Source organism: Trachemys scripta, chromosome 2 (assembly GCF_013100865.1).
Source record: "Trachemys scripta elegans isolate TJP31775 chromosome 2, CAS_Tse_1.0, whole genome shotgun sequence".
NCBI lineage: Eukaryota > Metazoa > Chordata > Testudines > Emydidae > Trachemys > Trachemys scripta.
Window position 1 is genome coordinate 84,243,530 of NC_048299.1, and position 27,897 is coordinate 84,271,426.

General features: G+C 42.0%; 1 protein-coding gene across 1 annotated transcript in view; it reads left to right on the forward strand.

Annotated features, from left to right (window-relative positions):
• ITGA9 (integrin subunit alpha 9) overlaps positions 1-27,897 on the forward strand; it is a 305,446-nt gene that overhangs the window by 218,712 nt on the left and 58,837 nt on the right. Inside the window, exons 18-22 of the mRNA XM_034759490.1 lie at positions 10,481-10,607; positions 11,474-11,553; positions 16,320-16,409; positions 20,223-20,331; positions 23,514-23,621. Of these exons, the coding sequence (XP_034615381.1) occupies positions 10,481-10,607; positions 11,474-11,553; positions 16,320-16,409; positions 20,223-20,331; positions 23,514-23,621 (514 nt within the window). The remainder of the gene's footprint in view (positions 1-10,480; positions 10,608-11,473; positions 11,554-16,319; positions 16,410-20,222; positions 20,332-23,513; positions 23,622-27,897) is intronic.

A 27,897-nucleotide genomic window follows, 5' to 3' on the forward strand; every position in this document is an offset into this window, starting at 1 on the left:
TTTAAGAGGGTTAAGTCATCCCTGCCAGGGACAATTTCCTAGTATCCACAGAGGTGATGAATTTCATCAGAGGTGAGGAAATGAGCCAAACTCTCTCTTCGATTTGGTGGTGTAATATTAACAAGGAGTCACTAAGAGCCCTATCCAGCACCTCACTACACCGGAACCTAAAACCCATGTATTGCCCATGTTCGGCTTCCTGAAAAATCTAAAAGGTGTGTGTCTTCTAGTAGCTGTTCTCTTTGAAAAGGAGAGAGCCAGCAGGGCACAAATGGAAGCGGAGGATAGCTTGGCTATATTTCTGAGTGCAGACTATACCCGTGTCATATGAGTAATTCTAATTCCTACACATGTACAATATTGCCCATTGTATTAACTTCCCATATGGTGCTGCATCAAACAGATATCAAGCGAAGAGTGTCGTATTTCTACCTTCTGCCGAGTGCATTACAGCTGACATTCTCAAACATGAACGCAGCTCAGAGCAGTGGTCCATCAGTAGGACGTGTGGGTGTATGACAAGGATGATGATGGACAACAGTTGTGTCCAGTGTTCTCCTTAAGAATGACTTTGGTCTGCATCAAAACATCTATTGGGGCAATATCAGATGAGGTGTGCAAGGCAGTCAACACCATTGATTTTCTTCAACAAGTGTTTGGTGCAGACATGGAGCCTTGCTGGGATAAAATGCACAGATGGTTTCTCCCCTTGTCTTCTGACTGAGCTTAACATGGCACTGTCCTTCATGTAGGCCCAGATTGCCACTCTTTCGTTTCCTGTGGACTTTACCTTCATTTCTTTACTTAGTCATCCTTCCCCCCCCCCCCCCCCATGATCTAAGTTTTGGGTGTAAACTAAATTGAAAATTATCCCTATAATGGGCGTAGGGGGGAAGAGAGAGAGAAAAGATCATTTTATAACTGACATATATTTCAGAGGAGGGAGGGCAAATCGGAGCTCTTTGTGCATGGTTTTTTCTAGTAATGATGTCCTCCAACATCTACCTAATACACTGGTCTACAATTTTTGAGAAGTCGTCTGCTTCAGAGATAAAATGTGCTATTTATTATGTATTTTGATGTGCTGAATTCAAATATGACAACTAAAACAACTGATTGGCTACTGTTTCTAAGATATTTAAGTTTTTACATTTTATGTCTATGTATATTGTGTAGATAGAGTTTTAATCATAAATTGTAAACCTAAGTCTTTTCATGTGTTTATGGTTGCTTTACATGATAATATTTCACCTGTCCTGTTTATGTAACACTTTAAAAATCAGCAAAAGGGTTATATAAATAAAATTTATTATGAAACAAAAGGCAAAAATCTATTATGTGCATAGTTTAGTCCTATTCAGTGTCTACTCGACGCTTCTTGGCTTGTCTCTTGTATTCATTAAATGGAGCATCTCTTGTCACTGTCCAGCAATAGTCTGCAAGCATTGATGGGCTCCATTTGCCCTGATAGCGTTTCTCCATTGTTGCAATGTCCTGGTGAAATCACTTGCCGTGCTCGTCGCTCACTGCTCCGCAGTTCGGTGGAAAAAAATCTAGATGAGAGTGCAAAAAATGTATCTTTAGTGCCATGTTGCAACCAAGGCTTTTGTATGCCTTGAGGAGGTTTTCCGCCAACAACCTGTAGTTGTCTGCCTTGCTGTTTCCGAGAAAATTTATTGCCACTAACTGGAAGGCTTTCCATGCCGTCTTTTCCTTGCCACGCAGTGCATGGTCAAATGCATCATCTCGAAGAAGTTCACGAATCTGAGGACCAACAAAGACACCTTCCTTTATCTTAGCTTCACTTAACCTTGGAAATTTTCCACGGAGGTACTTGAAAGCTGCTTGTGTTTCGTCAATGGCCTTGACAAAGTTCTCCATCAGACCCAGCTTGATGTGTAAGGGCGGTAACAAAATCTTCCTTGATTCAACAAGTGGTGGATGCTGAACACTTTTCCTCCCAGGCTCCAATGACTGTCGGAGTGGCCAATCTTTCTTGATGTAGTGGGAATCTCTTGCACGATTATCCCATTCGCAGAGAAAACAGCAGTACTTTGTGTACCCAGTCTGCAGACCAAGCAAGAGAGCAACAACCTTCAAATCGCCACAAAGCTGCCACTGATGTTGGTCATAGTTTATGCACCTCAAAAGTTGTTTCATGTTGTCATAGGTTTCCTTCATATGGACTACATGACCAACTGGAATTGATGGGAAAACATTGCCATTATGCAGTAAAACAGCTTTAAGACTCGTCTTCGATGAATCAATGAACAGTCTCCACTCATCTGGATCGTGAACGATGTTGAGGGCTGCCATCACACCATCGATGTTGTTGCAGGCTACAAGATCACCTTCCATGAAGAATGGGACAAGATCCTTTTGACGGTCACAGAACATGGAAACCCTAACATCATGTGCCAGGAGATTCCACTGCTGTAGTCTGGAGCCCAACAGCTCTGCCTTACTCTTGGGTAGTTCCAAATCCCTGACAAGGTCATTCAGTTCACCTTGTGTTATGAGGTGTGGTTCAGAGGAGGAGGATGGGAGAAAATGTGGGTCCTGTGACACTGATGGTTCAGGACCAGAAGTTTCACCCTCTTGCTCATCTGACTCAAGTGAAAATGATTCTGGTGCATCAGGAACCGGCAGTCCTTCTCCGTGGGGTACTGGGCGTATAGCTGATGGAATGTTTGGATAATGCACAGTCCACTTTTTCTTCTTTGACACACCTTTCCCAACTGGAGGCACCATGCAGAAGTAACAATTGCTGGTATGATCTGTTGGCTCTCTCCAAATCATTGGCACTGCAAAAGACATAGATTTCCTTTTCCTGTTCAACCACTGGCGAAGATTTGTTGCACAAGTGTTGCAGCATATGTGCGGGGCCCACCTCTTGTCCTGATCTCCAATTTTGCAGCCAAAATAAAGGTGATAGGCTTTCTTAACCATAGTGGTTATACTGCGCTTTTGTGATGCAAACGCCACTTCACCACAAACATAGCAGAAGTTATCTGCACTGTTCACACAAGTATGAGGCATCTCTGCTCACTTTGGCTAAACAGAAGTGTGTTCCTTTGCAAAATCAAACACTGACAAATAAGAGAGCATGACACTGTATGATTTCTAGAACTGATATAGGGCAATTTGTTCAGCAGAGTGATGTAAGCTTCGTTATGATTGCATCATCCATGACATCTAGGAATAACATGATGCAATTCATATCATGTATGAAGCAATACCAGCTTGAGATTGCATCATTCATTGTTTTGCCTAAAAAGCAAGTACTGTCCAAACCCAGTCATAGATTTATTCATAGATCCAGTAAAAAATGTATTTTAGTCATTTCTGGTTTAAATTGAGATCCCTTCCCTTTATAACTCACTTATCCTCTGCCATTCCCAAGTCAAGGGTCGTATATACTGACCCAATAGCATATCTTGAAAACTAGAGCCAATCAACAATTTTAAGCATCATTTTCGTTCTCAGTGACCCAGAATTAGTAAAGTTTGACTACATTTATTTCAGAAGCATTTTGGCTGTAGAGCAGTGATATATATCAGCACAGTGGTTCACATGGCACTGCTCCAATTTCATATCACCAGAGTGTCCACTAAAGACTATAAAGGGGAAGACATATTTTCCAAGTGCCAAAATCTGTGCGGTGAGTGGCTGATTTGGTGTGACCTGCTATAATGCTGGACAGCAATTTTCTTAATGCTAACCTACTTTATATTGCCTGAAAACCCTGCTGTTCTACGGCAGTTCAGTTATGGTTCACTTTGACTGGCAAAGAACAAAATTTGAATTGTTCTGTCTGTATCCCTGGATGATGACTTGAGTGTAGTCAGCAAAACAATATTGCTCTAATGTTCTTCCATTACTTCCTCCCAAACCTCTAGTGTGGCATGGCAGGTAATAATTCCACAAGCCGACACCTCCTTTTCCTGTATAATTCAGCTATAGTTAAAACGAGCTGTTTCCATACTGAAATTCACTATAAACCCAACAAACGGCATGTGTGTACATTGTATGTGGTAGGGTAGTTTATAGCAACTAACTGTTGCACTCTAACCTCGTCTCCTCTGGTGCTGATCCTGAGTTGTTAGGAGCAATAAAAGCTAGTTTGTGCCTCGGTAGGAGTAGGGGAAGGAGCTTTTACCTCCCCACCCTACCCCCTCTGCATGGAAGCTAGGGTATAGTCACTGTGAAAGTTCAGGGAAAATGTGCCCGTATTCCCTCTCTGTGGTCATGCTAGGGAACTCCCTTTAAGCTCCTGGCTTCTTAGTCATCACCTCTCTTGGGACCTGCACCTCTCTCCCTCCTGAATGTGAGAGAGGCTGCACAGTTCTCTGCCTACACTGTGTTATTCCTAGCAAGCAGCAGTGTCTGCATTTTTCTTTCCAGAGTCTATAAACAGTAAAATTGTCCACAGTTAAGTTACCACACAGCTCTTTCCAAGCAAACACATTTATTCTTAAGGTGAAAGCATATTAAAAACAAGAACCTACATGCACGTTAATAAACTTACCGGAGATTACCTCCTACAAGGGCTCTGGTGGTGATCAGTCCTTCAAACCTCACCAAAGGCTTTTTCCTGTGATGACAAGTTCATAATAGGTTTTGCTCAGAACAATAACAACCAAAAATCATTTTTTCCTTTATACAGCCTGGGCCTTTTATCTTGCCCTTATGTAACAGGAGACTAGCAGATACACATTCTTTCCTCAGAGTGTAGCTTCAAAAGATTGGGTCTGGAAGTGGGAATTTGCATTCGCCTCCGCCCCAGGTGTTCCCTAGGAAATGCACTTAATTTTGTCCCAAAAGGTCCTTCTTGTCTGGCACATTGTTTAAAATAGTCCTTTGACGTTCCCTAGCTCTTCCCAAGGTTTACACTAGTCATGTCTTCCCCCTCACCTCACAGAAGTTAGATACAATCCCACAATAATATATAAATTTAAACAAGGGACTCCAAAGATACCTAAATGCAATTCAATAGGGATTTTCAAGGGCCTTGCAGGAAATTGTACTGTTACGGTTCTGCCAGTCAGCAGTCATTCCCTTTCACTGCCCATGGGGGCACATACTACCCAAAATGGTGTGAGGAAGGGATGGACCATGGACCCCCACCAGCCTGTAGCGTTTGCCAAGAGGAATAGGTTCCAAGAGTAGGAAAAAGATGGGTAGATTAGGGAAGAGCATGAGTATCACTTGTGACATTTTCCTCCCTTCTCAAGCCTTCACTAGGCAACACAACATCCTCCGATAACTTCCTTTGTTGTATTATGTTAAGGTGGTTATCTGAATTACTGGATCGGCTAAGCAGTGGTTTTCAACTTTTTTTCATTTGTGGACCCCTAAAAAAACTCAAATGGACATAGTCTGCAGACCCCTAGGGGGTCTATGGACCACAGGTTGAAAGCCACTGAGCTAAAGCAACTCATTAGTTGCTGCACTTTCAAAACAAGCGCACACTGTCAGGCTAGGGCCCAGACCCAGCCACTACATTGATTCTGTAACTGTTGTCAGCAATTTTTTTGATGCTTAAAAAAAAATGCTGACTTCACCTGGTGAAAAATAACACTCTGGAAACAGGGCCTATCTAGTTGTGAGCCAACCTGAGAACAGTGTTTCTCCCAGCAAGCACTGCACATTGCATAATAATAGAAGAGAGATTTGTCTGCCTTGCTGTCCCAGGAATATGACGTGCCATGGAGCATTTCCAAAGGAAAGCAACGTTTTCCAACCTAAGCTCCTTCACCATCCAGCTGGACTGAAAACTTCAGTCGTGTTAGGCTGTACATTCTAAGCAACCCCAACAACTCTACAACATCGTTGCATGGAATGGGCTGGATTCTTAGCAGGTGTAAATTGTCATACCTTTATTGAAGTCAATGCAGCTGTGCTCCTTTAGCTGGCCCAGCGTGTTTGTTTAAATATACAGGTAATCAGGGTCTTCACTGTTTTCTATTTTTTGTTTAACAACCCTTTCCAAAATGTATACAGAATTAAATGCAAAATAATTTTCTGAGTAATGCATAGAGTTCGAGATTTTTAAAATCCATAAATATCAGGTAACTTAAAATTATGCTTCCTACAGCAATTGTAAGCAAATGGCATTATTCCCAAATATTAAGGCATAAGAGGTAACACCCTGTATTGTGTATTGTGCACGTGGGCCAAAATTTTCAAATGTGAATGCTTAATGTTAGCCACCAACACCCATAATTAAACACTGAAGCGCAAGTAATCTGACTTTCAGAAATGGTGAGTACCTTCAATTCATGGACCTGCCCTGCGACTTAATCAAGGTTGAGTAGTGACAAAAGCCGTTGTCTGTAGGATCTTTGCCGTGTTTTTTGCTGAAGTTGGAAGGGGTGTAGCAAACGAAGCCGGGGACAGCAGGAAAAGGAACAGTCACATGATTCAGGCAGTGGAATGCTGCCCTGGATAAATGGATTCTATCCTTGCCTCTGCCACAGAACTCCTAGGTGCTGCTGGGCAAGTCACTTAAACCCAACGTTTCACAGGTGGTCACTAACTGTGTGTTCCTTATTTTCTGGGTGCCCAGCTTGATACCCTGGAGTCTGATTTACAGAAGTGCAGAGCACCCACACCTGCAACTGAAGGCAGTGGAGCCAGGCTTTGAATATAAAGTGCTATATAAGGCTAAGTACTCAGAAAAACCAGGTCCTAGTCACCTTGAATGGGGGACCGAAAATTAATGAAAGCTTGATCTTAATCACTGTGTGCCTCAGTTACTCATCTGTAATATGGGGATAATGCCATTCCCTCACCTGCAAGGAGTGTTAAGAAGATAAATTAATGTTTTTTGAAGCACTCAGACACAGTAATGAGGAAGACCATAGAAAAGCCTGTGAGGAAATTAATAATTCCATCTTCACAGCAGGATTTGAATAGTGTGCAGTAAAAAAGGTCTGGGGCCACCCATTGAAGCATGATGAGAAAACAAAATGTTGAACAGCTGCTCGTGAAGTGAGTACCATCCGTCCTGTGCACTGAATTAGGCAGAGGTCATGTGGAAAAATAGTATGTGATCATGTAATTAAAGACTATGCCTTAATGCATACACACAAGGGAGCTGAATGAAGGTTGCACAGACAGCCATCATTCTGGCATTTTCTAACTTCTGAGTACATTACTTTGTGACCTAAATAATGTTCTTTTAATGTAGTGTTTTTATGTGCAATATTAAATAGAGTGGCGTGCTGATTAAATTAAGGTGTCTTCCAAATCAAAATATGCAACATATACTGAAAGAGTTTTAAACAAAACAAAAATTTGCCAGTGCAACATAATTCATCATTTCCTTAACAGGCTACTCTAAACAACTGGGATCTGGACACTAGTTGTCAATAAACAAAAGGTTTGGAAGAATAGGCCGCAGCCAGCTAGAAAGGCAAAGAGGTGACTGGATTTTTGCCATTATCAGATCATGGAGTCCTCTTGGTTATCTTGTTTTTGAGGTCTCTAGTGATAAGGCCTCTGAAGTAATATTTGAGGAGAAAAGGCAGCCTCTCAGGTCTATCTGTGCACTGTCACCAGCAGACAGCTATGTAAATAAAAGTCTTCCTTTAGCCACTGGAGGCTGGCAGATTAAGGGAGTTTATATGTTAATACAGTTAGATAGCAAGTGAAGTTCCAACAACACAGAAATGAAAATTTCCCAGCTGAAATGTCTGAAATTTTCTCTTGGTTATCCAGCTGTTTGTTTGGGTTTTTTTGCTTGCATTCTTTTGATCACTAACATAAACTTCAGATTATTCACACAACTTCCCAGCCTCCAAATGTTGATAAATGGAAGGAATGCTTCACTAAAACTACCTGTGCTGTAAGTGTTCTGGTAATAAATAGTTAAATATAGTAGTTAAATTTGACACAGCATCTGAGCAGTGGTGGATTAGCCACTGGGTCAACTGGGCCTTGGTCAATTGGGGGCCCCTGTAAAAATGGGCATCCCCACGCCCTGACCCATTCTGCCTGCTCAGTGCTCCTGCTGGGGAGTGGGGTTGGGGTGCAGGGGCTTGCCCCACTCCACCTACACGGTGCTCCTGCCACGGACCAGGGGAAGCCCCAGACCCCGCTTCCCGGCAGAGTGCTGGGCGGGGCACCGGGGAAGGGGAAGCCCTTGTGCCCCGACCCCATTTCTGGGGGTGGGGGGGAGGGGCAGACTGCACGTGGAAGGGTTGCTGTGGCCCAGGGCCCCACACACTCCTAATCTGCCTCTGCTTCTGAGCATGCTGCCTTTGCACAATGTAAGGTAGATAGTAGTTCATCTGCTGTGCTACATAGCGTTCATGGGAATCGATACATAGTAAGAATTACAAATAAAACAATCAGTTAAAAAAATTAACCTTGAGGGCACAGTTCTCATGTAAATTTCACTGATGTAATTCTGGAGTAATTCCAGTGACATTAAGACATGTCAGAAGTATTCCAGTGTTTCCTTTTCTGTGAAATCAGTGGTGGTGAGCTTCTGAGTCATCTAGACAAGAAAGATAATATTTTTGCCTGTTTGGGTATTATTTTGTATTGGCATATTTTGCTGTGTCTGTGATACCAGAGATGATGATCTGACCTTCAGTTATCACAAGAAACAGCTGAAGAATTAACAGTCTGTATGGTGTCAGATTGATAGTGACGATAATGATGATTCTTGAGCACTGATCATGTACTCCGCTCAAGACGTGATCCCTTCTCAGAGGAATTTACAATTTAAGGCCCCAATTCAGAAAAGAACTTAAGCACCAATCCAGCAAAACCCTTAAACACGTGTATAAGCTGTGTCAACTGAAATCAGTCAGACTACAGTAACTCCTCACTTAACGTTGTAGTTATGTTCCTGAAAACTGCGACTTTAAGTGAAACGATGTTAAGCGAATCCAATTTCCCAATAAAAATTAATGTAAATGGGGGTGGGGGAGGTTAGATTCCAGGGCAGCTTCCCCTACTCTGCAAACACCAGGGGTGGGGGCCTCAACCTCAGCCCGCCCACTCCACCCCTTCCCCCAAGCCCCCACCCTTGACCCACTTCTTTCCCCCCCCCCACCTCCTCCTCCTTTACTTCGCATGCTGCATCCTGGCTCCTCCTCCCTCCCCTCCCTTCTAAACGCCGCAAGCCAGCTGATTGCCGCATTCGGGAGGCATGCCGAGTCCTCGCTCCTCCCCCCTCCCTCCTGCCCAGGGCAATCAGCTGGCGTGCAGCGTTCAGGAGGCAGGGGAGGGAGGGGGAGCCTGCGCGCCGAGTCCTCGCTCCTCCCCCCTCCCTCCTGACTCCAAAATGCCGCAAGCCAGCTGATTGCTGTGGCCAGGAGGCAGGGGGAGGAGGGGATAGGGGCTGATCCGTGGGGTCTGCCGGCGGGTGGGAGGTGCTAATTTTCCCATAGTTCTGTCTGATCACAAAAGAGAATATCTTTTATTGGGCCGACTTCTGTTGGTGGAAGGGGCTATCTTTTGAGCTTCACAGAGCTCTTCCTCAGGTCTTGGGAAGATAACCAGAGTGTGACAGCTAAATGCCAGGTGGGACAGATTGTTAAGCATAAAGGGTTCACATATGCTGTAGGAGAGCACTTAAAATAAAGTGGGCAATTAACATTTTTGCAGTCCTAGGACAAGGAAGGTAGTAGGCAGTAAGGTGTGTTTATAAATTGTTGTATTACTATTGAGCCATAAAACTAGTGACTCTGTTAAGGCCATGGTTTTTAACGTCCAGCAGAGTTATCGATTTAAGTTCCCAGGCTCATCTTTTGAAGGAGTTGTGCCGGTTTCCTTTGAGGATGAGGACTGAGAGGTCAGATATAGAGTGATCGCTTTTTGAAAAGCGTTCTCCCACAGGTGATGTGGTGTGTTTCTTTTGTCACTTTTCTGTGTGAGTTCATTTGCGAGCATAGTGCATGTCTGGTTTTATCCACATAGTTGTTGTTGGGGCATTTGACGCATTAGTTAAAGTACACCACATGTTTGTGATAGGCATGTGTAGGAGCACGTGTGATAGGCACATGGTGTGTATGGGGGGAGGGGGAGTGTTGATCAGAATAGCATTGGCAGTATGTCTACAGGTTTTGCATTTGAGTTCTGGCAGAGTCTGGTGCCCGCTTAGAGTTGGTCTGTGGGGAGCTTGCTTCTGATCATGAGCTTGGCAAGGTTTGAAGGCTGGATGATCTGAACACTTTTGGCTGCTGATAGTCCCCTGACTCTAATATGTTTCCTTCTCTGGAATATGGAGTTTCCCCTTTGTCTTTCTTTACGAGGAATTGTAAGATTGTTATTTTTTCTTGCACTTATTAACAGTATCTGAGGTTCACAGACACTATTATGACGTGCAGTGCTGTATATTTCCTTTTGACTTGACTGTTAACCTTCTGGGAACTGTGCAGCTAGGGGTGGCAAAGGTCGCACATTCCCTGTGTATTGTTTCTTTTCATCAAGATTGTTCCTTGTAATCTGTCACCTCTTTCCACCACTACCCTTTCATCCACATGTTTTTCCCCCCCTTCCTTCAGGAAGAGCTGGGCATTGCTTGTGAGCTGCTGGAGTCAGACTTCCTCAAGTGCAGCGTGGGATTTCCTTTCATGAGATCGAAGTCCAAGGTAATGTGCTGACTGACTTTCACTTTAAGGAGAATAGCTCATGAACCCCTCTGTGCCAAGGGAAGAGGCAGGAGTAGACCTGCAGGGGAAAGGCATTATGGCTCTGTGACACCACTGAGTTTTCACAGCTCTCCCATAGGGATGCTGTGGCTGCCTTTCGTAATTGCTGTAAGGTTGGGCTCTTTGTTCCCACTGAACAAAGTCAGCAGCAGTGCTATGCCCATTGTAACATGCGTGCAGTACTAATGGAAGTTAACTGGTGCTTTGCAGCTGCCAGAAAATGATTGCATAAAGCTTCCTCAGCAGAAAGTTAGAAGAGGGCTCTCCACCCAGTCTGTTTTTATTGCACGGCTTTGTTTTTATTTTGTTTCTTCTCATGCTATGAAAAGTACATTTAAGTGCAGCTATGTTTAGATCAGTGCCTACAAAAATGAGATCATGAATTTCCATATTGTCTGTCAGTGACAGCTAAATAGAATTTTGCTCAATTAGCTGGTGGGTCAGAAGACAAACTGGGATCTGAAAATCCAGTTGTGTTCTTTCTGCTCTGACATCGCCAACAAAAAAAAGATTGCAGTCAAAACTTAGCTTACAGTTTTATTGCTCACGGAATGGACAGAATGGTGAAAGCTGTCTCATCTGGGGAACATCTGACCCTATGACTATTGGCTAATGCCCTAATAGGTTAGGGCCTCCTTAATACACTGACAAATGTATGGCAACTAATATTAAATATATAAAAATAGAATATTTCTGCATGGATAGATACAGTATGTAGCTCAAGTGGAGAGGAGGATGGACATGAAATTCTAGATTAGGGAACGCAATCTATAATACTCACTAAATGCCACTTTTTCTTTCCATAGTATGAGTTCAGTGTGATCTTTGATACAAGCCACTTGTCTGGGGAAGAGGAGTTTCTTACATTCCTTGTCACGGCCCAAAGGTAAGGGTCCCTCATCTGGCCATATTTCTTGGTGGAATGTGCAGAATCTTGGCCATATGAAATATATGCTATGAAATATACATGTTGCATGATGTATAATAAATAATTGAAATTTAATTATTAGGACCAAATTAATATATTCTGGTGGCATAAAGGGACCACAAAGCCAGCTTAACCAGCATACCAAGTATCCTGGGTAAGTGGTTAAGCCTGATACAAGGAGGTGTGTTAGAATTGTCTTTGCACTCTTGCTGCCAGATGGGTGCAAATTAGAGCCACTCTAAATTGTATTGGAGGGCAGACCAGCCCATAGCTGACTCCAGGATCAGGGGATCACAATGTGGCATGAATCCATCTTTCACCACTCATCCCTTTGAGTATTGCATGTAGCGCAAGTCAGCTGCATCTGAGCATTTGTTCCAGTGCTTGAGTGAAATAAGTGATTGGACCCAAGTCAAAAAGCAATCTGCATTCATTAGATGATAGATGGCCAGAGTTCTTCTCTAACCTGTTGAAAAGTTGAGCACACATTTTTTTCTCCTTCTGATCTTTTGTGTGGTGTGGCTGGATGTATGAGACAGCTGAGCAGTGTTCTGCCCACAAAACATTGTGAAACTTGTGATGAAGTGAGTTAGGCTGAATATCACTTTGAATACAGAATTCTTAGAAATGTGTCCCTAGGGATTTGATCTTAGAATCAGTGAAAACCATAACATGCCCTGTCTGTTTTCTAAGATGATCTGTCATAAAGAAACAAAATATAACTGTGATTAGGTCACAGGAACTCTCTGGATTCATATAGGAATTGATGATAGTGCGGCTTTATTACCCTGTGCTCCTAATGCTGCCACTGCAGAAATGTGATTAGCTGGGGCTTTCGCTTTCTGTGCTGTTGGGTGTGACTGCAGATGCATGAAGAGGCCCATTTTGGATCCTTCCATGTCAAGATGGACATAATCAGTCTTAATCCCCCCAGCCCCACTTTCATGATGAACCCCCGCCCCCAGAACTGTTGGAGATGAGAGATGAACACTAGCAGTTGCTCAGTGACTTTGTTCTCGTAAAGAGTAATCCCCCCAAAATGACAGGTGTGTGGAACAAGATCCTGTAGCATGTGCTGCTGCTATGAAATACTGTAAGAGAGCCCTTCACATCAGAAGGTCAAGACTGTTTGTGTCTAATACATTAGAGAAATTTTATTATCCATGAAGAGCAGTTCATCCGCCCTATAGTGATCTTATGTGTAAGTCATAGTTGTTGCATGAGCTTAGTTCCATGGAGGCTGCTTTAATTTCACTCAGTCTGTGTTTTCCAGAACTTATAAGGCATAATGAAGAGGCATATACATATAACTTTTTCCCTTGGGGTCAGATCCATCAATATGCTTTAGTAAATTTTCCTTGGTACCTACCCTTATTTTACGAGGAACCTAACATAACCTATGAAGAGCCTCCCATTAAATCATGCATTCAATACTCCCCATTGTTGTACAACATATAAGGAGCCTAACATGTTCTCCAAGTTAGTTTTCACTTTGTGTTTGTAAAAGGGGGATTTGCAGGGCTGGCTCAAGGAAACCCTTGTCCTTCTTCACTACAAAGCATAGGTTGTGGTGTAGATGTAAGGGGTTGTCAGTCCCTCTGGGGTGGGAGAAATCTATAGTACATCAAGAACTTGGATGTGCGTGCACGTAGATAATATATAGAATAGGGTAATTAGAAGGAGGTTTTTTATATGAAGGAGGACAGAAAGGGGTCTTGTGGCTAAGGACTTGGACCGTGCCACCAAATAAAAAAAAAAATAAAAAATTGAGCACCGGCCTGCCCCAAGGTGCCGCCCCACCCCAAGGTGCCACCCCAAGCACGTGCTTGGTCGGCTGGTGCCTGGAGCCGGCCCTGACAGTTGGATAGTCTAATATTTATTGTACAAAAACATGCACTTTTTGGAGAAGCAACATGGGTCGCTAGCCTTAGTCTCCTGTCGTACCCTTTGCTGACAGAAATGTTCTTCCTTTTTCAGAGGGTTAGACACACACATGTACCCCTTTGAATTCCGCTTGCTCACAAATGACTAGTTCCACTTGCAGGCACTGCATCTCCCTTGGTATTTGTGATGTGCTACAGAATGACAGTTTTGGAGACTTAAAACCCGTGCAAGAGGAAAGGCTACTGTAAAGTGTTTGTTGGTGTGGTGGGGTATTTGGAATGCTCTTCTGCCGTGTGCTTTTGTTTATTGGCAGTCACATCAAAGGAGCCAATTACAGAAGGCTGTGCTGTATGCCTGTTTTTTCACAGTCCTATTGAACAAACGTAGCCACCTGCAAAGCCAGCTTAGCACTTTATACAGGGAGTCCCAAGGCTGCCTGTTATAGCCTCAATAACACTGCTCAAAAATCAGAGTGGTTTGTTTGGTCAAATGTTAAGGTTCGTGAATGAATCTAGTACCTTCATAGCAGAAAGCCAAAACTGGTCCCTTAGGTTACATTGCTGAAATCTGAAATAATACTTTAAAAAGGTAGAACAGGATTATTTTTCCATCTTTTGGTGGCATTCAGGCTCACCATCAGATTAAGTATCTTTGCAATTTTGACCTGCATGGGTTTGTTCAGAATACAGCATTCTCCACAAAGGCATAATATAATACTTTAAATATGCTGGCATCGTTTGTGGAGAGAGTCATTTTATATACTAGTATTGATTTAATACAGCACCTCCTACAAGCTTTAAAGCGTACTACAGAATCATAAACTGTATACATATAGCCATCATTTTACCCACCTCTTGAGTGGAATGTCACAGCTATTTTTTGTTGGCACGAGCAACATTCCACACTGGGGATAGGACATGAAGAATTATGTGTTGGTTTAAAGCAATGGGGAATTTAGGAAAGCAATGATTGATGTTGGGAATTGGCCACATTTGAGGTCCTTACTCATGGGAAATGTACCATGGGACCTTCAGTGACCTGAAGTAAGCAGAAAAACCTCAGTGTTTGTGTCATTCAAAAGACAGCAGCACAGTGTTCCCTGCTATCAGGAGCATTGGCTTTTTTCTTACTTAGAGGGAAAAGTGCTATTCGCAAACTGTGGAAACAGGCCAGATTCTTAAAATTTGGATCTAGATCTGAGCTGTTCCAGAAGTACCCTTTGTGGCAACTTTGTCCATTTTAAGACGCTCATCCACACCACTTGAAATTTCAGTAAATGACATGTTTCAGAGTAGCAGCCGTGTTAGTCTGTATCCGAAGAAGTGGGCTGTAGTCCACGAAAGCTTATGCTCTAATAAATTTGTTAGTCTCTAAGGTGCCACAAGTACTCCTGTTCTTCTTTTTTTAGTAAATGACATGTTTCTCATGGCGTGACATGAAGTCAGTGGTACTGATTTGGAGTCATCTTCAAACCTGTGTGAGAGGAAAGGGTTTTGGGGGCATTTAGAGTCTCAGCTTTGGTTTGGCCCATCTTGGGGTTAGTGACATGGCCACAAAATTTGGATTCAGATTCAAACTTTCTCAGAAATCAAAGATTTTTAGATCCACAGCTTTGCTCAACTCCATTTAGCTTATGAGAGCTGATAAGTTCATAGCCCAAGGAAATATAGTTGGCGGTACATTTCTTATTGATAAAACCTGTGACTGAAGCTTCTTGACTGTCCTTTTCTTAAGTCAAGAAGAGGTAATCTGAAGTAGGGCTATCTACTGAACTAGCGTTGAAATGTTTGGCGAAAACTGAACATGGTGTCACATTTCTACTCGAGGGTTTTATTATCCAACACCTCTAAATTTGGGAGATCAGAGAGATTTCCAAAAACAATACATCTCTATATATCCCATTGAAATAAATGGGCATGGTTGTGTAAGTGAATGAGAGGTGAATACTCCATCTTTTTTTGCTCCATATTTTGGGACTTTTGCCAGGCCATGTAATAGCACCTAATAAAAACCTCTCTCTCTTTCATTTTGACAAGTGATTGACTGTGATATGGGCTGTTTTAGAGGACACGCTTCAGTCAGTGTGCAGGGGGTTTAGGTACCTAGTTCCCGGTAATTCTATTTTGAGCTACTTAGCTACAGCCTGGTTTACTGATTTGAGAACAGTAGGACCACAAAACTGTTCTAAGATCTCCTGCAAGAGAGAGAGGTACAATCTGGCAGATAACGAGTGATTTTAAATTATTGATTGTAAATTATTTTGATTATGTCTGGGATGTAAGATGGAGACTTGCCATTATTTTACTACAGTAGTTTTCCATGTCAAGTGAATTTAGATGGATTCTCATCTTATGGGTACATTTTCAGCGTATCTCTTATAGTGTATGTCTGCATTGCAGCTGGGGTTGTGTTTCCCAGTGCACCCATGCTAGTGCACTAAAAATAGTGTAGCCGGGCAGCTGCCTGAGTACAAGCTTTGCTGGACCCTCTTCTGGTGGCTAGCTCAAGATGGCACCTTTGCTACGCCGGCTACATGTAGAGCTAGCGCAAGTCTGTATACCTGCACTGGGAAGCATGCTCCCAGCTGCTGTGTAGACTTACCCATACAGTACATGCACAAAGGCAGTCCACAGAAGACAAGCTTTGTGTGTAGGTCCCCTCCAGGGCACAATTTACAAATGTAACCCTTGATCTTTAAAAGTCTCTGTAATGAGCCATCACTCAAACACAGAGGTTCAGAGTAAAAGGCCGATATGAGATAGTAGCTGCTGACTGCACCCGTGTAATTCAGTGCAAAGCCTGTAGGTTTACAGTATGCTTATTTTTCCTTTCTGACACAGTGGAAACCTAGAACACTCTGAATCGCTACATGACAACACTCTCACCCTGTCTGTGCCCCTGATGCATGAAGTGGACTCATCTATCACTGGGTAAGCGACCAATTATCAAATGACAAAAAATACAAATAAAATCCTAACAAGAACATATGAATTTCATCCAACGGAAAATTACATTCTTCTCTTTGTTTACATGTGGCCAGAAAGCTGCTTTCTTCTAGACTTGTTTCCCAGACTTTGAAAACAGGACATCGTCATTCATTATCTGGGATGTATTTATTGCACCCCATCCTCCCCCAGCCAGTAACATTAGATATTTTAGTCATTGATTTAAGTTGCTGTAATTCTGTGAATGTGATGGACCTTTAAAAAAAAAAAAGGGGGGGGGGAAGAGGGGAAGACTAAATTAATCAAATCTCATTCCAGAGGATGTGTCTAAAGATATGGCTGAGAATTGCCAGGCCAAAGGTTAGGGTCAAATGTTCTGGAATTCTTGGAATAATGGTGAGATCTAACTATTTGCCTTTCTGTTTAATTTCATAGTCAGAACTAACTTGTGTTTATATTTTAACCCCCATTCTCCCTGGTATGAAAGGAGTTTGAATAAAAATAGAGAGCTCCACATCACTATCAAGGCTGAAATACTTGTAATATACTGGACAACTGTGTCTCTGTAGATAAATTCATGGAGGATAGGTCCATCAATGGCTATTAGCCAGGATGGGCAGGAATGGTGTCCCTAGTCTGTTTGCCAGAAGCTGAGAGTGGGCGACAGGGGATGGATCACTTGATGATTTCCTGTTCTGTTCGTTCCCTCGGGGGCCCCTGGCATTGGCCACTTTGGAAGACAGGCTACTGGGCTAGATGGACCTTTGGTCTGACCCGGTATGGCCGTTCTTATGTCCCTCTCTACTGGCTGGACCTCATAAAGAGCTATTGTCTATAAACTAATGGACCTGGAGCTTTAGCTCTGCCATTTGAGGCTGAACCTTTTAGATCCAGAGATTCCAGGTTCAATCCTAGCAGGCGACCGAGGCAGTAACTGACTCAGAATTAGGTGATCCAGACACCGAAGAGGAATATGACGTATGCTGGGCTAATGTGGTTTACATGTACTGCCCACTTGGGGAAGCACACCCTGAGCATCAGAGGTCTGCAGAACTTCAAGCCCTGTACTAGCCACCATTTGTAACAACCTCCTGAATGGATCCTTTGTGGTGACTGAATCCATGCAGCATGAGCATCTACTGCCTGAGCTAAGGGCCACGGCACTACTATACCATTAGTAAAGGACCAAGCCACTGTTAAAGTTGAGAAAATAGATACCTGTGCTTATTTGAATTCAATGTGTGAGTTAGCAGAGGATGTGGGTAAACCTTTAGATTCATGGCCAAGTCTCAGTTTGACCATTTAGGCCTGTATTCCTGTCACACTACACAGGAATAAAGTCACATAACTCCCATTAGCGCACAGAGTTATCATGCATGTGGAAGATGTGGGTGAGCCTACTCAGAGAAAAGAAGAATGCCATCAAACCTCAACGTAAATCTCAACCTCTTTTGAGGCGTGAAAAAGTCTGGCTAACCTTTTTCATTCATTTTAATTTTTTAACATGTCTGCACTTACAGGCTCCAAACCGGATTTTGTGCCAAAATACTACAAGAAAGACTGTCCCCATAGTATTTCTGTCCCTATGGGAAGCACGACATGCTGGAAATTTTAAGAGAAAGCCTGTTCTCACCACGTTTCTGGCCCAGGTTTTGCAGACCCCAGTAGTTCGGATGTGTGTTTATTTGACCTGATCCTCTGAACTTGTTAAGGTTTGCCCATGACTAACAAGTACAAAAATTTCCAGATACTGAAAATACAATACTTAGCAGTACTGAAAAAAATCCTTGTATTTAAATAATGGAGTCAAATATGTCTGCATGGAAATCAGTCTACATTTAAACTTTAATCCAGTCAATCCCTTGCTCCTTGATGAAACTGATGATTCTCAAGCACAGAAAAGTTTCATCTATTATTCTAGGACTGCTGTATTCTCCCTGTTAGTGAACGAAGATCCTAAAAATTCCAAAAAGTTTGACGCAACTTGGGCTTCTTTCCTTCTCTTCATAATATCTCATTTAAAAGACAAGTCTTGAAAACCCCGCCTAACTGATTTTATGGCAGTAAGGCTGCCTTCTGAAGACTTTGTCATGAGCCCCAGCATAGGAGGCATGCTGGGGCAGGAGGGGCATGTCAAATGCAGCTCTTTGGAAATTCTGAGTACCACTGCCACCTATATGGTACCCTGAGGAGGCTGCTGTAACTTAGGTTCCCAGGGCTGTCTTAAATTACACTGGGAGCCTTTTCTGCCCCTGGAACATCCCAGGATTAGGAGGGTATTTTGGGAGGATTAGCCCCATCTCCCCCCCGGGGTTGTGAGTTTTGTGCTGTGCCTCATAGTCCTGCTGGTAAAACAGTGTTGTGTTTTATATGGTGATGAGTGATGAGAGACTGACATTCAGGAGTCCTGGCTTCTATTCCTAGCTCTGCCACTGACTTGCTGTGTGACCACGGGCAAGTCACTACATCTTTCCTGTGCCTCAGTCTCATGGTCTGCAAAATGGAGATTACACCCCCATAGTTGTTGAAAAGTGTAATTAATTAATGTTCATAAAGTGCTGTGGAAACCATAGACAGAAATCCATATGTAAGTGAAAATTATTACTGTTATTAAAACAGCTTTCTCAGATTAATTTAATGTTATCAATGACCCACCCCCTGCAAACCTAGTAAAGGAAAACTTGCCTTGTTTTCAGCAAAGAATTAGAAAGTTCTGCAGGACTGGGACAATAGCAAGTGACATTTTTACCTAGGTCTTTTGTTGCCATTTTAACAATAAATACTAGTTGTATTAACTGTTGATAAATAGAGCGGACTGATAATTCATAACCAGTAATTGATCAGACAATTTTAGGTCCTCAGTGGAGATACACTGGCATAAAACTGGAGTCTCTTTTTCTGTTGCAAACTATGCAGGAACAATTCCTTTAATTTCTTCTGTGAATTAATTTTTTTCTCTCCAGAATTATGCTGATTAGGACAGATCCTCTCAACTGTTGCAGAGCAGTATAGCTCTACTGTAGTCCATGGAGTTATTCTGCTTTACACCAGCGGAAGATCGGGCCTATTGTATTTTTTTTTTTTAAATCTTTGTGGGCCAAATGCAAAAAGTATTTGACATTCCAGCTTTGTGGGTGAGTTGTGATTGGTCAGATAAGTCAGTTGGTATTAGTTTTACTTTCCTCATTGGATGAGCATTTCTGATATGAAAACTTGTGTGAACAGATTTTGATTTCCACAGAAACTCTTGTGGCTTTGAAGTTAGCTTTCTGCAAACATTGCTACCTGTAAAATTTGATTATATAAATGGTTACAAAAAATGAACACAGAATGGGGCATGTGCATTTAGAGTAGATCCAACTCTCACAGAAGTCAGTGGAAGTCTTTCCAATGGAACATTTTTCAAGAGCAAGTTGCATGCTTAGAGATTTGAGAGTCTGGAAAGAAAGATTTCAGTTCTGAACATGAGAGGACCAGGACATGGACAAGAAGTTTTGTCGTAGGCATGGGGAAGAAGGGACAGATTTTAGATATGATGTTAAAAACATCTCACATTATGAGTGGGAATAGCAGAAAAAAGACCCAGTTCAGGATCCATTAAGGTTGTATTTGTCTGACCTACTGCTGAGAATAAAACAAAGTATAGACAATAGGATGGGAAGGAAAGGGCTCCCTTGAGTCAGCTCTCCTAAATCTCTGTAGCCAGCTGTGTGAACTCTGCACTACCCTTTCAATCCACAAATGTATCTCACATTGAAGACAGATAGAGATGACTGAATTCATGTCTTAACCTTTCAGAACTGTCTCCCCGACTTCCTTTTTGTATGGAGGGTCTGTGGAAAGATCCAATTTTGTTCAGCTGGAGAATTATGAATGTCTTTTTCAGCCTCTCAACTTCACTTTTCAGGTAAAGTTGATCCACCTTTGCATCTTCTTCTCTTGACAGCATATTTTTTTGTGGGGAGATTGGTGAACATTTCCTTATCTCAGAACAGTGTGTCATACATACATTTTAGGCTGCTGTATTCACAGTGGACTAAAATAGTCTCCAGGGATGGTGTTTTTCCTTATCTTAATATATTATTAAACAATTTAGAAATAGGGCATCACAGTTTCATGGGCAGGGAGCGACCATTGTTTGATTTGGTCTTTTTTCCCTTTCATCACATGCAGAGTGAACAGCTCTGTTCATTCAAGTGTCACATCTCAGATTCAGTCCCAAGTTTCCAAAGGGAAGAGACATTATTTTCAGCGGCATTACGGTTAAACAGAAGGATAGGCAGCATTAATTCATGAGACCGAGCAAGTGCCCTCTCAAAAGAATCAAGGCTTGCTGCATGTAAATGTCAACACTACAGTGTACACAGTGCTCCCTACTACAGAATAGTGCAACGAATGGGCCAGAACTGTGCAACTTGTTTGTGTCTGTGTGGGATAGTGTGACCAGATGTCCCGATTTTATAGGCACAGTCCCGATATTTGGGGCTTTGTCTTATATAGGTGCCTATTACACCCCACCCCGTCCCGATTTTTCACCCTTGCTATCTAGTCACCCTAATGTGGGAGTTTAACAACAAAGGGTAGAGGTGAGAAGGGTTCATTTTAGATACGTCACACAGAATCTCAAAATTACCTGTGCAGGTCTATGGGATCATCCTTTTCATGTGGATGACATAGGCTACGTCCTCACAGGGGAGGGGGATGTCGATTTAAGATACGCATATCTTAACGTATTTGAGCCGACTTACCCCGCTGTGAGGACGGCGGCAAATCGACCTCCACGGCTCCCTCATCGACGGCGCTTACTCCTACCTCTGCTGGTGGAGTACAAGTGTTGATTCGGGGATCGAATGTCCCGTCCCGACGAGACGTGATAATTCGATTCCCGAGAGATCGATTTCTACCCGCCTGATATAGCCATAGCTTCCTGGTGCAGTGTAACATGTGGGATGCATGTTAAAACAAGATCTTTTGATGGGACCAAAAGGCACTCATCTCACTACCGTCACTGTGTTTTATAGTTATCTTTACAAATCCTTTTTGACCACTAGATGGAAGTAGGGGATGACAAATCATACAGACATGGGAGGGTGGGGGATCATTTATAGAATATTGTAAACAATAGCTTTTCATTTTCCCTTCTTTCCCCTCTTCTCCTAGGCATGATGCCACTTAACTCATAATGGGTAACACATGTCTCCATCTAGGGGCAGGCTATAGTCCAGAGCAGTTAAGCCCCTCCTGTCATGCACTGCCCGTAGCTATTTATTAAAAAGGAGTAAAAGCCGGGTGTTCAAACTGGGATTTCAGGATGTTAAAGCTCTTGTGAACCAGACTTCTAGTTCCTGTGACTCTGAATTTATTCTTGAGGATTTGCAGTTTTTCCATAGTCATTTATTGGTTCGAAAACAGATAAAGACCAGATGTACTGATGTTTTGACTAGACGATTACTTTCAATAAAAGAAAATTATATAAAGTTTAGGGATAGAATTTATACATTGATAATATATCCCTCCCTCTCTTCTGATCTCTCTCACGCAAACACAAGTTGCAATGTAAGAGAGTTTTCATATAGAAATTGAAAATGATACTATAGCAAGTCACGGATCTGCCCTACACACACACACACACACACACACACACGGTAGGGTAGGGTTTGATAATGGGTAGCATGGTTTGTATCACAATTTGTTTAATTGTTTTTAATGATTTTCCCACTATTTATTAAACTTCTCCAGATGGAGAAAAGTAAGTAACATTTTCTCAACAGAAAAAAGATGAATTGCTAAAAATACATAGGGTTTGGGGTGATTTTTGTATGTGAAATTCTGAATTGAGTCAAATGTTTTGTTGTGAATAATGTGTTGTGTAATCCAAATACCTCTTATTCATGAACTGTTTTTCCTTATCATAGTGGGATTATCCATTTTTTAAATTTCTAATTTCTTACATTAGGCTCACATTTCATGCAGTATTTGTTCTGCTCCATTGTAGTTGGAGCCTCCTCTCCTTTCTTGTGCCTCAGGGCTTTTGTAAAGACTTGGCATTCTGCACCAGTCCCCTTTATCATTCATGCATTCCTCAAAATATATACAATGCCTCAAGAAAGAAGACTTGATATTTTAATATTTATAGTCCCTTGGACTCACAACAATGCTGGTGTGGCTCACTATATATTTAGACAAAGAAATCTCAACATAGCTGAACGTTTTTAATTGGATTGTTTAATATTTTGATTATATAAACATTTATATATGTGTATGTATTAGCAATGGTCAGAAAATGTTTTTTCCTTCCCTATGAAAAATGTAAACAAAATATTTTAAAAACTGAATTTTTTCATGGATATCTTTGAATTTTTGGGGGGAGGAAAAACGTTTTGCATTTTACGCCTGAAACTTTTCAGTTTGGGGCTGGAAACTCTTTGGTTTTACAATGAAAAGTCAACGTGTTTCCAAGAAAAATCTTGTTCTGTTGAAACCCCCCAAATCTTGAACTGAATTAAGGTTGCTCAAGTGCATTTCCTATCAACACAGTCCATAAACCCAGAATTCCAGTAGTCATGTTCATCATTCCATTTTGGTTTGTGCTCTTTAAGAAAAACACACACAAAATATAATGCAATGGTTACCATAATGGAAAAGAACAACACTGGTAGGAAAAGCAATGCTCTTTTCATTCTTCTGGACAACATTATTGAAGCATTCAAAATGTAGTCATTGACCATGTGTCCACAGAATGGACAAAAGCCACGTGTAATTTATGTTGGTAACTGGCTTTTTAATTACTTGCCATTGTATGTCAATGCTGTTCACTGTATAGTACACACTGTGGGTGAAAATACTAAATGTCAAAAATGCAAAAATTAAACTAACCCCTGCTGCTATATCCCATGCTTTTATATAACAGTTCTTAGTGGAGACTGAAAAAATTAGGGACATGAGTGAAATTTGGAAATATATCTGTAATCCATGTTCACTCTGAGTAACTGTGTAATGTCAATGAAGAGAATTACAGTTCTGCAATAATTTCATATTCATGATCTTTTATACATGTACTTGTATTTATACGTATTTTCACACTTCAAGGTTTACAACACTGGACCAAGCACACTCCCCGAATCTTTTGTTGACATTTTGTTTCCTAACCGCCTCTCTGCCAGTGGGGCTGAAACTTTTCACATTCAGCAGATTATGGTGAGTACTTGTAATGTTTCCTCAAGTGGTGAAACTCTCCGTTTTTCTCACTTAAGTAAGATCCAACGTTAACTGTATTCTGATTAAATAGTTTGCTCTCTTGTGGAGTCTGATATAAAGCCAATCCATGTTCATTTACATCAGTTTTCTGTACAATCACCTTTAAATTGGAAACTTAAAACTGAATATAACATTTATATCATATTATACCTCATCATTAACACAAACAGGGTTTTTGACTGGTTGCTTACAAATGTTAGTAGCCTAATGATTAAAAAAAAAAATTCTGTGTCTACCACCAAGAAAACCATCCCATGCAGGTGTTCTGACATAGGATTCACTTTTGGGGTTTGGATTTTTTTAAGTTTGGGTTAATATGTTAAAATATGTTTTGTATTGATGAGATGTTGAAAGGAAGAGTTGGCTAGGGAGCTGATTCACTCCTCCCCTTTACAAATTCATAATAATTGGATGTGTGTGGGAAACTGTGCAGAAAAGGTACAACCCAACACTCCAACTCACAGGTAAGTCGGGAGGCTGCATTTGTGGCTGCTTTTCTAGCCTTTTGGCTGGAAAAGTAGCTGCAGCCGTTCCACGCCCCAAATGCAGGTGTTTATGTCACTGGAACCATGCAAATGTATATCCAATGACCTCTTGTTTTGCACATAACCAACATTCCTGTTCATGCCAATCAGTCTGTGGCTGGTGCAAAACAATAGCAGGTGGAAAAGCCCACCTTGCATTGCTGCTTTGCTTGTGCCCCTTCCCCAGGCTTTTTGCCTGGAAGAGTTTAGATATTTGTAGAAGCATCTAGAAACAGGGAGGGAAGAACCAGCATCATGTTACCTGCCAGAGTTGCTCAGATTGAGCCCATCCTCCAGCCCTTGCAGGATTTTTTACCTCCCAGGCCTTTTTAATGCTTTGTTCAGCCTAGTTTAAAATGCAGAAGACAGTCCAGCCTCAGTGTCGCGTTGCTCACTCTATGCAATGTGGCATTTGTCTTTTGGCATTTACAGGTTTATGCCCATAAACTTTAATACTTGCTCCCCAAGGTGTAGATGCCTATATACAAATGCGAGAAGTATGGGGAATAAGCAGGAAGAACTGGAAGTGCTAATAAATAAATACAACTATGACATTGTTGGCATCACTGAAACTTGGTGGCATAATACACATGATTGGAGTGTTGGTGTGGATGGGTACAGCTTGCTCAGGAAGGATAGACAGGGGAAAAAGGGAGGAGGTGTTGCCTTATATATTAAAAATGTACACACTTGGACTGAGGTAGAGATGGGCATAGGAGACGGAAGTGTTGAGAGTCTCTGGGTTAGGCTAAAAGGGGTAAAAAACAAGGGTGATGTCATGCTAGGAGTCTATTACAGGCCACCTAACCAGGTGGAAGAGGTGGATGAGGCTTTTTTTAAGCAACTAACAAAATCATCCAAAGCCCAAGATTTGGTGGTGATGGGGGACTTCAGCTATCTGGATATATGTTGGGAAAATAACACAGCGGGGCACAGACTATCCAACAAATTCTTGGACTGCATTGCAGACAACTTTTTATTTCAGAAGGTTGAAAAAGCTACTAGGGGGGGAAGCTGTTCTAGACTTGATTTTAACAAATAGGGAGGAACTCGTTGAGAATTTGAAAGTAGAAGGCGGTCTGGGTGAAAGTGATCATGAAATCATAGAGTTTGCAATTCTAAGGAAGGGTAGAAGGAGAGACAATGGATTTCAGGAAGGCAGATTTTGGTAAGGTCAGAGAGCTGATAGGTAAGGTCCCATGGGAATCAAGACTGAGGGGAAAAATAACTGAGGAGAGTTGGCAGTTTTTCAAAGGGACACTATTAAGGGCCCAAAAGCAAGCTATTCCGCTGGTTAGGAAAGATAGAAAATGTGGCAAAAGACCAGGTTGGCTTAACCACGAGATCTTGCATGATCTAAAAAATAAAAAGGAGTCATATAAAAAATGGAAACTAGGACAGATTACAAAGGATGAGTATAGGCAAACAACACAGGAATACAGGGGCAAGATTAGAAAGGCAAAGGCACAAAATGAGCTCAAACTAGCTATGGGAATAAAGGGAAACAAGAAGACTTTTTATCAATACATTAGAAGCAAGAGGAAGACCAAAGACAGGGTAGGCCCACTGCTTAGTGAAGAGGGAGAAACAGTAACCGGAAACTTGGAAATGGCAGAGATGCTTAATGACTTCTTTGTTTCGGTCTTCACCGAGAAGTCTGAAGGAATGCCTAACATAGTGAATGCTAATGGGAAGAGGGTAGGTTTAGCAGATAAAATAAAAAAAGAACAAGTTAAAAATCACCTAGAAAAGTTAGATGCCTGCAAGTCACCGGGGCCTGATGAAATGCATCCTAGAATACTCAAGGAGCTAATAGAGGAGGTATCTGAGCCTCTAGATATTATCTTTGGAAAATCATGGGAGACGGGAGAGATTCCAGAAGACTGGAAAAGGGCAAATATAGTGCCCATCTATAAAAAGGGAAATAAAAACAACCCAGGAAACTACAGACCAGTTAGTTTAACTTCTGTGCCAGGGAAGATAATGGAGCAAGTAATTAAGGAAATCATCTGCAAACACTTGGAAGGTGATAAGGTGATAGGGAACAGCCAGCATGGATTTGTGAAGAACAAATCATGTCAAACCAATCTGATAGCTTTCTTTGATAGGATAACGAGCCTTGTGGATAAGGGTGAAGCTGTGGATGTGGTATACCTAGACTTTAGTAAGGCATTTGATACAGTCTCGCATGATATTCTTATCAATAAACTAGGCAAATACAATTTAGATGGGGCTACTATAAGGTGGGTGTATAACTGGCTGGACAACCGTACTCAGAGAGTTGTTATTAATGGTTCCCAATCCTGCTGGAAAGGCATAACGAGTGGGGTACCGCAGGGGTCTGTTTTGGGACCGGCTCTGTTCAATATCTTCCTCAATGACTTAGATATTGGCATAGAAAGCTTATTAAGTTTGCGGATGATACCAAACTGGGAGGGATTGCAACTGCTTTGCAGGACAGGGTCATAATTCAAAATGATCTGGACAAATTGGAGAAATGGTCTGAGTTAAACAGACAAATGCAAAGTGCTCCACTTAGGAAGGAAAAATCAGTTTCACACATACAGAATGGGAAGAGACTGTCTAGGAAGGAGTACGGCAGAAAGGGATTTAGGGGTTATAGTGGACCACAAGCTAAATATGAGTCAACAGTGTGATGCTGTTGCAAAAAAAGCAAACATGATTCTGGGATGTATTAACAGGTGTGTTGTGAGCAAGACAGAGAAGTCATTCTTCCGCTCTACTCTGCTCTGGTTAGGCCTCAGGTGGAGTATTGTGTACAGTTCTGGGCACCGCATTTTAAAAAAGATGTGGAGAAATTGGAAAGGGTCCAGAGAAGAGCAACAAGAATGATTAAAGGTCTTGAAAACATGACCTATGAAGGAAGGCTGAAAGAACTGGGTTTGTTTAGTTTGGAAAAGAGAAGACTGAGAGGGGACATAATAGCAGTTTTCAGGTATTTAAAAGGGTGTCATAAGGAGGAAGGAGAAAACTTGTTCACCTTAGCCTCTAAGGATAGAACAAGAAGCAATGGGTTTAAACTGCAGCAAGGGAGGTCTAGGTTGGACATTAGGAAAAAGTTCCTAACTGTCAGGGTGGTTAAACACTGGAATAAATTGCCTAGGGAGGTTGTGGAATCTCCATCTCTGGAGATATTTAAGAGTAGGTTAGATAAATGTCTGTCAGGGATGGTCTAGACAGTATTTGGTCCTGCCATGCGGGCAGGGGACTGGACTCGATGACCTCTCGAGGTCCCTTTCAGTCCTAGAATCTATGAATCTATAAGGGACTGAGTTATGGGTGCCAGGGCAGATGGTAAGGTCATGAAAGCCTTTTAGAACAAAGTTCCAAACTTAGGTTTCTTAGGATTAGGCCCCGTGATGTGTTGGAAATGTAGGCACTTGTTTAACACTAACACTCACTTTCCCCCGCTGTCTAGCAATGTCCTCTTGTGGGGTTGTGTGGCATGTTTTCACTGTTACTGCTATTCTCTATCTATCTGTCTATGAAGATTATGGTATAGGGCCCCCATGTAGTATTTGAGCTTCTCATAAGCATTAATGAATTTATCCTCACAAACTCTCGGGGAGGTAGGGAAGTGTTTTACAGATGAGGAGTTGAAGCACAGAGAGATTAAGTGATTTGCCTGAGGTGTGTGGAAGTGTGTGTCAGAACTGGGCATTGAATCTGTC